Source organism: Strix aluco, chromosome 8 (genome assembly GCF_031877795.1).
Source record: "Strix aluco isolate bStrAlu1 chromosome 8, bStrAlu1.hap1, whole genome shotgun sequence".
Lineage (NCBI taxonomy): Eukaryota > Metazoa > Chordata > Aves > Strigiformes > Strigidae > Strix > Strix aluco.
Window position 1 is genome coordinate 7,518,656 of NC_133938.1, and position 13,589 is coordinate 7,532,244.

A 13,589-nucleotide genomic window follows, 5' to 3' on the forward strand; every position below is an offset into this window, starting at 1 on the left:
AGATACAAGGTGCAGTTTTGTGTTTATTTAAATAAATTTGTTGAGCCAAATCTCTGGAAGTCAGGACTGTGGTGTTCTGGTGTTAGCCTTTATGTTCATTTGGTTATCCCATTTTGATTCTTTGTAGTTAAATGTTCCTCTTTGGAAAACAGCAGAAGTTTCTGCCAATTGAGAAATGCCCTTTTGGATGGAAGGGAAGTGTGTCTAATACTGGCTTCTATGTCTTGTACCTGAACGAATCACTGAACTCACCCTTGATGCCTTTCCTAGAAGCCTGCTTTTTTTCAGATTCTCAATAAATGTTGTGGAATAATGGAGGAAATCCACATTTATTCTCTTCTCCCTCCTTTACAGAATATGGGAAGAAATCCAGAAGATTGAAGCTAATGAATTTCACTACCAGGAACAGGTATTCATCCACTGTTTTGTGTTGATATAGGTAAACCATAAAAAGGATTTCTTTTTAATTTTGAAACACATTTTCAAAGTTCTATTCAACCAGAAACAGATGATGCACTTAATGAAGCTGTATTTTGCTGAAAGAATTTGTATTCTAGGCAGAGAAATACTGTGGCTTTTTCCTTAACAAAATTAAATGTTACTTTTTTTGTTCTCTACCTGTTGGGTAAGCTTTTTCTCAGTTTCAATCATTAGGCCCTTGTGTGTGAAGTTCTGTGCCCATTAATAGTGCTCTGCAAATTGTGTGGAGCTTTTCAGTAGTTTTGCCTCATTTCACTTTTTTTAAGCTGTTTTAGCACTGCTGATTTCTGGGAATAGAAAGGCAGTGTTGTGTGAGATATGTGGCTTGCTGGTGACCTGGCCTCCCAAGGGCGAGGGTGCTAACGGCCCTTTGTCTGCACAGTTAAATGTGGGTTTGTGTCAAGTCTTCCTTGGCTTACTGAAACAGCAGTTAGCAAAAAATCTTACTTCTTTTTATTAAAGATAAAGAAGGGAACACAATTTAGATCACTTGAGAAGCCTCACTTCATTGACTTTCTTACTCTCAATACATTTAGCCATGTTCTGTTTCTTATCAGGTAACTTGGTTGTTTTGAATGGCACTGAAATTTCCTTTTGGGAAAACAGATCCGCATGCTACATATATGGCTTGATAGCATCACTGAAGTTTATTGGTTTCTTTAAGATACACAGATGCAGCAAGGAGAGGGGGAAAAAAAAAAGGAAATACTGAAAGTGGAGGGTTTTTTCTTCCCAGATGCTTTAAGTATTTTCAGACACTCTTAAGACCTGCCAGTCTGCTGTGAGCATCAGGATGTTAAAAATGTCATTTTTAGCAAATCCTTGCATCTGTAGCTCCACCTTCAAAATAGCATGTGGAGGATATTGAGTGTCTTGAGTGGTCTTTGAATAGCAGAAAAGGTATTTGCAAGTGATGCAGACAGCAAGGACTGCTGCCAACAACCCCAAGTGATAGATAACAGAGCGGTGGATTTCTTTGATAGGAACAAATTTACACTGATTTACAAGTGCATTTTTTAAACATCATGTGGTGGGTTTTTTTAGTGGAATACAACTTCTATGAATTTGTTAGCAAAGTTCAACTACTACAAAATTACAACAGACTGTCTTCTAACAAAAACTTTCCCCAGAACAGTAGAGAAGAACTAAAAATCTCTGAAGCATGACTATTTAGTATATTGGACATAGCAGGAATGAGTATCTATTGCCCTACATACAGTTTTATGTTTCTGTCCTTTATTTATTGCCAGCAGAGGTTGTCCAATTTGAAATTTGACTTTTTCATCAAAATGAAGCTATTTAGTCCTGAAAGGTTCTTATTAGTCATCTTGGTTCTTTTTAGTACCCCCAGCTAGAATTTTATGTTCCCCCAAACTGTTACTGCTCTAATAGACTATGTACTTCCCAGTGTCAAGCCAGATGGGGCTAGAAAACACCCAAGTTTACACTGGGGAAATACCCACTGTTGAGAGTCCTGCCTTTTTGGCCAGTTGATTTTTGAGTGATCATTAAGAGATTACTGACAGTGCAGGGATTTAACTCCAGAAATCAAGGAACTTTGGAATAGGTATGTGGTTTTGTGGCAGGGTTTGCATTTTAGGGACAGATGAATGACTTAGTCGTGGCACACCACATCTTCTGATGGATGGAAAGAGCTGGTACGTGGCCACCCTAAAGAATAATGGTCACAGAGGCATGGTTTTGGGATAAGCAGTTATGTGCCCCAAGAGAGGTTTAATGTTTCCTCAGATGTACAGTGTCTTAAGAAATTCTTGGTCATGTTTTCCACTACATTTATAAGACACAGATGTGTCAAACTTGCCTCTTTTCAGGCAAACTCTGATCTGTATCTGGACCCAGGATCTGTGCGGTATGATGCTGGCCGGTTCAAAAAAACCCCAGATACCACTCAGCAAGAAGCTCTCCTCTAGGCAGGCTTACGCAGTTAAAAGACAATCTATACTTTCATGTCCAAGTAGGAGAATCTCTTCCTCCTCACGCTGCACATCATGGCAGAGAACTTAGGAAAGGAGCAGAACCAGAGATACTCATGCAGCAGCAGCAGTTCCTCAGCTTCCTCTTTCCAGCTTCCAGATCACTTTAAATCTTGAATTGTGTGACTCTGCTGATGTTCCCTGGAGGCGAGGAGTGCATTCTACTGGATCTTTAACCTAGTAGGTTTAATGACCGTAAACACATGCTCAAGGCCATTTCTTCTCTAAAGATAATGTCTGATATTTTGGGATTCTCAGAGGAGTCCTGAGCATTAGATATGGCTATGAAATATATTTAGTTTAATAACCAAACCTAAATGCTGTAATAAGCAGAGCATGCATTTCATGCTCAACATACCTGACCAGTCAAGCTCTTCTCAGAACAAAACATTGACATTTTACTTTTCTGATTATGTGAAAAATAACTATCTATTTGCTTACAGACAGATCCAGTTGACTATGTGGAAAGCCTTTGTGAGAACATGCAGTTGTTTCAGAAGGAGGATTTTCTGACAGGAGACCAGCTCTTGTTTGAATACAAGCCTGAGGTAAATATTCTTTGAACTCTGATTATGTGTTTTGATGTAAGGAAAATATAGGCATACTATATAATGTAGGCACATATGTAGGCATATAATTAGGCATAATAGAGGCACAGGTTTTGTATTAATTGAATCACTCTTTTTATACTCGGAAAGCAAGCCTTTTTTGTAAGCTTGTTATGTCTTGTTCTTCATATGTTCAGACTAAGAAGTCTTTGCTGGGTCAGGCAGAGCCAGTGTTGCATTTGAACTGAAATTCTGTCTTGAACTTGTAGATCATTGCTGATGCCCTTAACCAGCTCAGTCCTCAGAGAGCCAACCTCGTTTTGCTGTCTGCTGCCAATGAAGGCCAGTGTCATCTAAAAGAGAGGTGGTTTGGAACGCAGTACAGCGTGGAAGGTAAAGCAGCAGCAGAAACTTAGAGAATGTCTGATTCATGCATTAGAGATATTAAAAGGGTGACAACAAAATACAACTACACAGAAGTAGGGAAATGAATCCTCAGCGCTTTACTGACCTCATCATTAGCCAAATACCCTGTCCTGCTCAATAAGTGTTGTTCTTTGTTTGTATCAGTCGATTCCCACTCCCTAGATTACAGTTGTTTTAGGAGGTGGGGATCCCAGCGAGCCCTCCCTTGGCTGCCGTTCAAGTCCTGAACAGGGAAAAGAACACAAACAATGCAGGACGGGGCGTGTTGGTCGCTGGATTACTAATGCAGGCAGGCTTGATTTACTTTTTAATAGGACTGCTTCAGTCCTGCTCCAGGGGAGTTTGACCAGGTGACATCAAGAAACTCCTATCATACTGCAAATCTTCACGGAGATAGCAAAGAGATGAGATGACTGGCCTAGGAAATAGGATAGCATTACCTTCCTGTTGAACTAAATGCATTTCGTTTTTTTTAATAGATATTGACAAGTACTGGAGTGATTTATGGGCCAGTGACTTTGAGTTAAATCAGGATTTACACCTTCCAGAAGAAAACAAATACATAGGTAAGGCACCTGAGCATGAGCAAAATTTTACCCCAGTAATTTATTTGAGAATTTGCTGTGGTTTAGAAACAATCTTAATTTTTGTCTGAACATCAACCTGGTTTTGCAAATTAAAAAATATGAGAGCTCTGTTCACCTGAATTGTGTTTAATATCCTTTAATTTATAAGCTTGAGAACTGAGTTTTTCTAAGGTGTAAACTTACAGATCATATAGCCATAACAGAGCAGGCCTGACACAATCAGTGAGAGTTAACACAGAGCTCTGGACACCCTAGAAGAGCGATTTATTTGCTTAATCCTGCTAGTTTTGAAAGTATCTAAATACGTCTGGCTTTGTTCCCAAAACCAAATGAAAATAAACCCATAACTTGTGTCCTGGATGGAATGCAACATCACTATTTCTGCACTGCTTCTGAGCCACTATTCTGGTGTGGAACTGAAAAATAAATATTCTTTGGGTCCAGGAAAGCATTATCACATATAATTTAGCAAACTGGGAGGGGAAAAATATATTTTGTTGATAATTTTGAAGACTTTCATGCGTGTAGTCTGGCTGTGTCTGTGAAACCCACTAACTTCTAGTCTTGGTTTGTTTTTTCTTTGTTAGCCACTGACTTTGCTTTGAAAGTTGCTGACTGCCCTGAGACAGAATATCCAGCCAAAACACTAAGCACACAACAAGGCTGTCTCTGGTACAGGAAAGATGATAAATTCAAAATCCCAAAAGGTAAATATCTTAGGGCTTTCTAAAGAATAGGAAGTCCCTGTTTTTACCCGTTGGAATTTATTTGAAGGCAAATAACCCGTGATAGTGTTCACCGTTTAAACTGTGTTTACTGTCAGCTCTTCCATGGTCCTTTTGATATGTTTATTAGCTATAATAAAAGAGAAGCAGTCACACTACCCTGCAGCAAAGGTGCTCTGCTGATACCTCAGGTTAAAAAGTGGAAACACTGCAATATACTGACTTCTGAATGTCTGACTGTGGATAGAATTGGGCAGACAGAATATGATACTGCGACAAGGGCTTGAGAACCAGGGAACACATTAATTAGAAGAGACTATAGTCTCTTTTACAGAAAGAGAAAAATATAGCCTGGATCTGAGACAAATGTGGAAAATATATTGCTTCTTTCAAGCAGAATGTCACAGGTTTTAGTGTCTGTTAAACATGTTTTGTGGAGGTTTTTTTATTTATATTGGTCATGCCATGTGAGTTAGTATTCTGCAAAGCACAGCTTGGTATTTTTAAGGGAAGATTTTGGAGTGAAAAAGAGAAGGTGTTCGATGATGACAATATAAGCAAAAATGCAGTCTTACAGCAGAATGACCATTTCCATTAGACCAAATTGTGACCAAAGAACGACCTGATAGAAATATATTTGACTTTAGAAAGCTGTCACTTGTATACAGTTGCTCATTTAAGTTTCTTTTTCCCCACCAGGTTATGTTCGATTCCATCTGATCTCTCCGTTGATACAGCAGTCTGCAGAGAAGTGAGGGTTATATTATTTATGGTTATCGTGCAGAGTAATTAAATTACCATACCTAGCGAAAAACCGTGAAGAGAGATTAATTTTAAACTGGCATAGAATAAGGCTTCCTTTTCTCATGTTCATACACTTTCCCTGTGGTTTTATCTACAGTTCAGCGAGGGTGGTTCTGCAGCAGGTTGTTACTGTAGCAAACAGATACATAGGAGGTTCATGGTGTGTTATTCCCCAGTGCAGGTTTTGGAAAAAAAAATAATATAAGAGCAGCAGTGCATGTCCCAGGAGGAAGGGCTTAGAAAAGGAGTTGGTCCTGAAAAGAGCAGTTCACAGTCGTGTCCTGAACCAGCAACTTGGGAGCCTGTAGGAGCAGGTGATGAGACTGTCCGGAGCATTTAGAAACCAACTGTTGGTTACACAGACCTCAGGATCATGGTGCACTTGTGCTAGTCTTAGGCTAGCATTGCCATTTGTAACAAACTTCATAGTGCTTTTATCATAAGTCTGCTGAGACTTGCACAACTAATGTTTTTGGAAAGCCTTTATAAATCTGTTTTCATTGTGGCTTCATTAGTTCGAACTTTGAATTGGAATCCAGACAATTATAAAAATCTGAAAGCACAGACTGCAATTTCCACGTTGTGTAGGCTGATTTGCTCTAGCTTATTATTATTTTTTTTTTAATTTTCATAGGTAAATAATCATTGCTTAACTCCTCAGCATAACTGAGTCCATCCCCCATTCCTTTACACAAAGTGTAATAATCTCATTTTTCTCTGATTATTCAACTCTTTGAGCATTGGTGTGTTACAATGTGCGTTCCGACCTTGAAAAAATATTAAATCATGTGAAGCTGGAATCTTATTCGTTGAAAGAATAGCTGAATGTCCAAATAATTTTTAAGTAGTGTTGTGTACTTTCTAGACGAACAGAAACTTGAATTCTGTATTTTCGTGTTTGTTGAAAATTTCTTTTTGAATCTTATTCTACTTAAGTATTAATTTCTCTTGGAAAACTTGCTGCATGTACCATCAAACTCATGGGCTTAATTTTTATCTTTCTTCTATTCCATCCTTTTTTTTCTTTCTTTTTAACCTCTGCCCTTTTGTCCATCCAGCATAGTTTTGTTTGATACATTTGTAAACATCCTTTCCCACAATCTTGGTGAACCAGCTTACGAAGCAGACGTGGCTCAGCTGGAATACAAGCTTGTAGCTGGAGAGCATGGCTTAGTCATTCGAGTGAAAGGATTCAATCATAAACTACCTGTAAGTACTGCTGATCTTCTAAATACTTTTATGTGTGCTGGTTTTTGGTGTGTTTTTTCTCCTAGCAGCTGGAGCCTAGCTGGCTGGAGCTTTGAATGTTTAGATGGGGTATTTTAAATTGGAAAATTTGTCTCTGTTCAGATACAGAATAATGCAGCAAATGTGTTTTCTTGTGCTTACATGTATAAAGATGTTTTATTTACTTACACGAGCTCAAATTGCTGACCTTAGACTGACTTAAGAGAAATCTTCCTTTAGTTAATAGCTGTATCTCTATTAAGACTTTAGCAGCTTTTCCTTTAAAAAGAGCTATGGGTCTCCCATGTTCATATAGAGTGTTTGAGCCCCTCCATCTATAAGCTCTGGCTATTTGAACTCTATCTGGAGAAGTGTGTCTCAAAATAGGTTTTGTTCACAATTTGATTTTGGAGGTGCAGCTGAACATACTCATTTTGGGTGGAGTCTTTCTTTGCTGGGTTGCTAAGAGCTTACCTTATGAGGATTGGGGGATCCTCATAAGGTCCCGTTCTCTAAACACTGGCTGTGTAAGACATGGCAAGCACAAAGAGGATGGAGTGATCAAGGAGGAGAGAACTGCCAGGCTTCCTTACACATTCATTGCAAGAGCTTGACTGGAGCTTTAACAAGACTGTCAATCATCTGTCAGACTTATTAATGTGAGGTTTAACAGCAAAAGGCAGAGATGCAAATAGCATGGTCTGAATATTCTTTTTTAAATCATTAATGTTGCTCTGTTGTGATGTCATTGTGTGGTCTGCTGTAAAAGGAGAAACTGGAATATCTAATATGGAAATGTTGGAGTTACAGGCTAGGTTTGTTTCAGTGGAATGTGGAATCTCCTGTTGATTTGGGATATTGAGCTTATTTCATTTACTTTATAAAAATGCTGTCCTTTTGAAACTGTAATTTGGTATAGAATTGCTTAGTGAAGAACATCTAACAGAACTGAGGAACGTGCTTTAGTAACACTGCGTGTCTCTTATGTTGACCAAATAATGATGATTTTTTAAAAAAATTATTAGATAGGACTAAGTTTAAATTGGTTCTTAAAAACACTAACAAAAAAACCCAACTTAAAACTGTTTTCTTTACAGCTGCTATTTCAGCTCATCATTGATTACTTGTCTGACTTCAGCTTTACTCCAGCAGTTTTTGAAATGATAACGGAGCAGCTGAAGAAAACATACTTCAACATCCTCATCAAACCTGAGACTCTGGCCAAGTGAGTTCAGGGGGAGGGCAAAACATGGCTGTGTGGCAAGTGTTGAGGCTGAGCTGAAGAGCTCAGGAATTGCTGTTCTGTGCTCACGGAGGCTTGTTCCAGGGTTTGCTTGTAGCTTAGAGAGCTCAAGCAGGTCTGCAACCAGCACGTGGGGTCAGATGGGGCATCCGCGTAGGTGCTGTTCTGCAGTGACCTGTAGCCAACAGCAGGTGCTGAGGGCGGGCAGATTCACCCCCAGCAATGCTCCTGGGGACCATCCCCTGTCTCCAGTATGATCCCGAATCAGAAATGGGATCTCTTAAGTTAAACAGCTCTTGACAGCCTGTGGTTTTGTTATCCTTCTTGCATTGCAGGGATGTGCGTCTCCTGATTTTAGAACACGGCAGGTGGTCCATGATAGATAAATACCAGACGCTGATGAACGGCCTTTCCATTGAGTCTCTCTCATCCTTTGTTAAGGCTTTCAAATCACAGCTCTTTGTAGAGGGTCTTGTACAAGGAAACTTCACGAGCAGAGTAAGTACAGCTTCAGCAGCTGATGTGCACTGAAACTTTTTCTTAAAATGTGCTTTAACACAGTTGCCACAACTCCAGCACTCCCCTGCCAGCTGCCTGCCTCTCCTGTACTGGCAGTGTGGAGGCTCGCTGGTACAGGACAGCTTCACATCCAACAGCTCAGGAGGGCTTGTCTGGATTAAGCCACTGGGGAGCCCATAGCTGCTAGTTTGAACAGAAATTTCCAGGAATCTGGATTTAAACTGCAGAGAGAGAAAAATGTGGTAACCTGTTTCCCCTGTTACCACCATTTTTTATATTGTTTGGTGTGTTGATATATTTGATACTGAGAAATTTCCATGGTGGTGCCACAGGAGAAGGCTTCCCTCAAAGTACATTTATCCTGGAAGTTTGATTGCCTGCATGGTTTGATCAAACCTCCCTGAGGTCCCGTCATCTTCAGTCTTGTCAATCACCCTCAGTATTCATCAAAGACTTCTACCCTGGGCTAGGTCACGCATAGTCAGGCTTTCTAAAACAGGGCCGTACTGGGGCTTAGCTCCAGGCATCCAGTGTCATTGAGCACCTGTGTGTGGCACCGGAGAGATGCCTTCTGCAATTATGATTTGTGCCAAGTTTGTCTTAGCTGGTGATGTTTGTCCTCCAACTGTTTAAAGCCTCCCAAAGAAAATGTGCTGATGTCGTTTGGGAGGTCAGTTCTTGCAATGTCAGCTGTCCCCTCCTGAGTTGTGGAACTGAAGGAGGTCTGAGAAATCTGGTTGTGATTTGCTAAGAATCTTCATTCAAAATGCTTTTATTGCTGAAGTCTCTGTGTGAGCTAAACTCCCTTCACAGTGTGGCATGTGCAACCCTGTAACTCCTGCACCAGTTTTACTGTTTCTCTTACTTCCTCTTGTTTCTTCCACTTACGCCCAAGAGTCTCCTTCCCAGAGCTCCATCTTCCTGCACAAGAGAGGGGCCTTATCTCCTCCTGTGTCCACCCCTTGCTGTTCCGATGGCTGACACTATTTCTCTGGCTTCTGTGTTCTCCTTCTGGAGAAGTTACAGTGCAAGAAACAGCCTGGAGACTGTTTTGCTTTGCAGCATGGTGCAGAGGTGTCCGGAGGGACTTGGGATAAGGCGAGGGGCAGGGACACAGGCAGCGAAACAGAGCTTGGCTGTGCTTTGCTTGGGGGGTCACTTTCTCAAGGGATACACTGGGGTGTGTGGTTGTGAATTGGGGTAATAATTCTCTTCTAAGTAAAACTTATGTTTATGCTTTCTCTCCTAGGAAGCAAAGGATTTTCTGAATTATGTTGTTCAGTGAGTATCTCTTGACTCTTGCACCACTCATTATGTGGAAACTATAATCGAGTTAAGATTCTTTTCTGGAGGAAGGGGCCAGGGTGGGAGAGATACAGAAATTCCCTTCTCCCCTCCTGGACACAGCACCACAGGTGTTTGCGGGAGGTGGCCGCTCATCGTGGCAGTTTAAGCGGACATTGTGGTTTGGGGAAGGGTTAAATAATGTCAGACCAAGTGTGTAAATGTCTGGGTGTTATGTTGGTTTTGGCTAAGACGTGAGCGGGTGTTTGACACTTTGCTGTCTGTGCTCCCTTCAGAAAGCTCCAGTTCGCTCCCCTGGCCCATCCCTGCCCCGTTCAGTTCCGGGTGGTGGATTTGCCAAATACGCATCTGCTCTGTAAGGTGAAAACCCTCAACAAAGGTGATGCCAACTCTGAAGTGACAGTCTATTACCAGGTAACGCGTTAGCTTGGTGTGCACTGGCCTATTCCCTCAGGTAGCTGCTGGTGCTCTGGCTGTACTCCCGTCACAGCCTGGAGAACAGTCTCTGGGCAGGGATGTTACAGAGAGCATGCGGAAAACTCCTCGTGCAAGCATAAGCCCTTGGCCTGAGGCTGAACCCAGGCTCTCACAGCGTGGAGGGTTCCCCCGAGTCCGGCATCTTCCCCTCCCAGCCTGTGCTAGTAGCTGGGTTTGTGCGTTGGTGATTTCCTGGTGTCCTCACCACTGATTTCGTGGTCCTGGGCTGAGCCTTTCCCCTCTCTTCTGAAGGCTGTATTGAGGCCCCCACAGAAAACAAGATCATTCCAGCTGTCCCCGCTGTGAATTGTCATTCAGTGCTGTGGTCCAGGCTGAGGTGTGTGTGTGCCACAACTGTTGCCTTGGTCTGAACTGTAGCATTTAACTCCATGAAATCACCCTAAATTCTTCATTTTATTTCTAGTCAGGTGCCAGGAACCTAAGGGAATATACCCTTATGGAGCTGCTTGTGGTAAGTTAGTGTTTGTGTCTCCTAACTCATCCAAGTGTCATCCCTGAAAACTGTGCTTGGAGCTAGAGGGTGCGAGGGGGGTGCGGTACGTACCGTGTACATGTACCCGTGTCTACTGCGCACTCTGATTCAACCTGTGAGTGTTTGGGGCAGGATCCCCAACTGTGGCAGTGATGGACAGTGCAGAAGGCTGTTCTTAGCTGCTGACCCAGAAAGCTGAGACCTCTTAATTCAGAGGGTGTAGCTGGACAGGCAGCACTTCAGTTGTTTTTCACGTGTTGTGACCATGTTTGTGTACGGAGCCCAAGGGGTGGCTGCAGAGGAACATCGCTTCTGCTGTAACGCACTTGTGCTCGGTTTCAGATGCACATGGAAGAGCCCTGCTTTGACTTCCTGAGAACCAAGCAGACCCTCGGGTGAGTGCGCTGTGGAGCACAGCTCCTGCACACCTGCTTTTGCTGTTCCCTAGTGTTTTTACTCTGGAAACCCTTTCTGCACAGTGACTAATTCCTCCATTACTCTAATGGAAGCAGCAACATAAACACATCAAAACCAAGAGCAGCCATCGATACAAGTTGCTTTTGAGTCCTGTAAGAATTACATCCATTACCAGTGTGTTAACTCAGAATGATTCAGCATAAAGTTGTTCCTTCCACTTCCCAAATCAGCTCCCTGTTCCTCAGGGCTGTTTTCACGGCCGCTCAGTGCTGCGTAGCAGCCTCCCTCAGAGGCACCCTTCTACCTCGGGAAACTGGAACAAGCTTTTCACAGCTCTAGGTCTGTCACTCTGATGAATTAGTTTGCAGGAACACAAATACTCTTGCCAAGCTTAAAAGAATTTCCCAAAAATAAGTGAACATTGAAGTGCAGTGATGCAGGAAGTAAAGGAAATAAGACTGTTGAGAATTTATATCTGAGATTTTTTTTTTCTAGAATACCAACACTATTTTAACTTGTGGTACATCCTGTAAAAATGAAAATTTAATTGTGCTTGTGGAATGAGTTTATTGTTTCCCTTTTTCTTTTGTGTTTTTTAAGCTACCACGTGTACCCTACCTGCAGGAATACTTCTGGGATTCTTGGCTTCTCAGTCACAGTAGCAACCCAGGCAACTAAATACAAGTAAGTGCTCGGTGGTTAACATTGAACATTAAACACAGGAGTCACCCCTGAGCTGGCAGGGCCCCTGTGTCCACCCCGTCCTCCTGCGGCGGCAGGGCCTGGCTGGTGCACTCTGCCCGTGCTCGGGAGGTGTCGCGGGCATCTGCCAGCCTGGGACAGGGGCAATCAGCTGCCCCTTCCTTGCTGTATTTTGCTGTGTGGAGGATCTTGGCAAATGGCAGCTGTTGCTGCTGCTGTCTGAACAGGAAGGACTTCAGCACAGGAAATTTATGGCAACTGGTTTTAGCAAAGTGAGGCTTAACAGGGTGGCCAGTGGACCTTGCATGTACTTGGGCACTGAACAGCTGAGCCTCATAGGATATAGTGAGGTGTCAGAGTAACTCTGACTGTATTTGTGTCATACTTTGTGTAGGGGGTATATTTACACAAAATCCAGCTGAAGAATTATTACTGAGTTTCACTTAATCTTCTCCTTGTTCTGTTTGCTCAGGTCACAGCTGACTTCAGTTTACTTTTGCTTGAGCTTTCCAGTACACCTGCTCTCATTTATGAGTTCCCACCCTGTTCAGGCCAGGGAGGGGTTTTTGAAATCTATGAGGGGAGTTACATAAGAGCCCAAAGGGACTGTCAAAAGCAAAGTCCTGATTTCAGCTTGAGACACTGCTGACACTTGCAACATAGTGACTGAAATAAAGCAATAGCCTTAAGCTTCTTAAAACTGTAGCAGCCCTGACTTGAACAGGGAGAAGTAATCCAAAGACTAAGCAAAATATCCCACTGCCCTTTGAGCTCTCCTGGCAGAATATCTTCAATCTGTTGCCAAGTAAATCCTGTATAGCCTGTTCCGCCAGCTCACTTTCAGCAGACAGAACAATATTAGGGCTTTGTTCAAAGCTGGGGGTAACTGCAGGTATTTGACCTGCTGAAGTTGAAGGGTTATATGAAAAATATGCCACTTATAAAAACTAATACTGTGTTGGTGAAAGTTTAATTAGCACAGAGTAGTGCTGCCTCTTATTTTTACATTTGGATGACCCTTCCATTACTGAATTGTCACCTGTGAAAGTTTTAACGTTTCAGCAACCTCACAATCCCTCACAGCCCATTATTTTTCTTTCTTTTTGTCCTAAGCTGATAGACCATCCCTGTTGACATGCAGGGCTCAGGACTGCAGCTGGGGGTCCTGACCCAGCACTCTCCAGCACATGCTGCTGTTGGGCTTATCGCAGTGTAGGGCCCCCACAGCATCACAGCAGCTCTGAAGCCCCTGTTTGAACAATCCTTAATAGAACTGAAACTGAGAGCACTGGTTTTATTCCCTGATACCAGGGAAGAGAGGAAAGCTGGTGTCTGGGGAGGGAAGCAAGCCTGTCCCACACATTTCCTTGTCACTTGAGGGCTGTTCTGCTACTTTATCCTGCAGTATTGTTTTTTTTCTTCTTCCTGCCTGATTTAATTATTTAACTCTCTTTTAGTTCTGAACTGGTTGACAAGAAAATAGAGGAGTTTCTTTCTTGCTTTGAAGAGAAAATCAAGCATTTAACTGAAGATGCTTTTAGCACCCAGGTAAAACTCAGTCTTGAAAAGATCTTCCTTGAACTGCTAAATGACACCCAAACTGGAGGATTTGGTTACACCTATTTGGCATGTTTCAGAGGTT

General features: G+C 42.2%; 1 protein-coding gene across 1 annotated transcript in view; it reads left to right on the forward strand.

Moving 5' to 3' along the window:
- Positions 1-13,589, forward strand: part of NRDC (nardilysin convertase) — a 29,444-nt gene that overhangs the window by 14,749 nt on the left and 1,106 nt on the right. Inside the window, exons 14-28 of the mRNA XM_074832047.1 lie at positions 355-409; positions 2,918-3,022; positions 3,292-3,415; positions 3,928-4,014; positions 4,623-4,742; positions 5,460-5,511; positions 6,623-6,773; positions 7,889-8,016; positions 8,370-8,532; positions 9,803-9,834; positions 10,134-10,272; positions 10,760-10,807; positions 11,171-11,223; positions 11,846-11,929; positions 13,405-13,495. Of these exons, the coding sequence (XP_074688148.1) occupies positions 355-409; positions 2,918-3,022; positions 3,292-3,415; positions 3,928-4,014; positions 4,623-4,742; positions 5,460-5,511; positions 6,623-6,773; positions 7,889-8,016; positions 8,370-8,532; positions 9,803-9,834; positions 10,134-10,272; positions 10,760-10,807; positions 11,171-11,223; positions 11,846-11,929; positions 13,405-13,495 (1,432 nt within the window). The remainder of the gene's footprint in view (positions 1-354; positions 410-2,917; positions 3,023-3,291; positions 3,416-3,927; positions 4,015-4,622; positions 4,743-5,459; positions 5,512-6,622; positions 6,774-7,888; positions 8,017-8,369; positions 8,533-9,802; positions 9,835-10,133; positions 10,273-10,759; positions 10,808-11,170; positions 11,224-11,845; positions 11,930-13,404; positions 13,496-13,589) is intronic.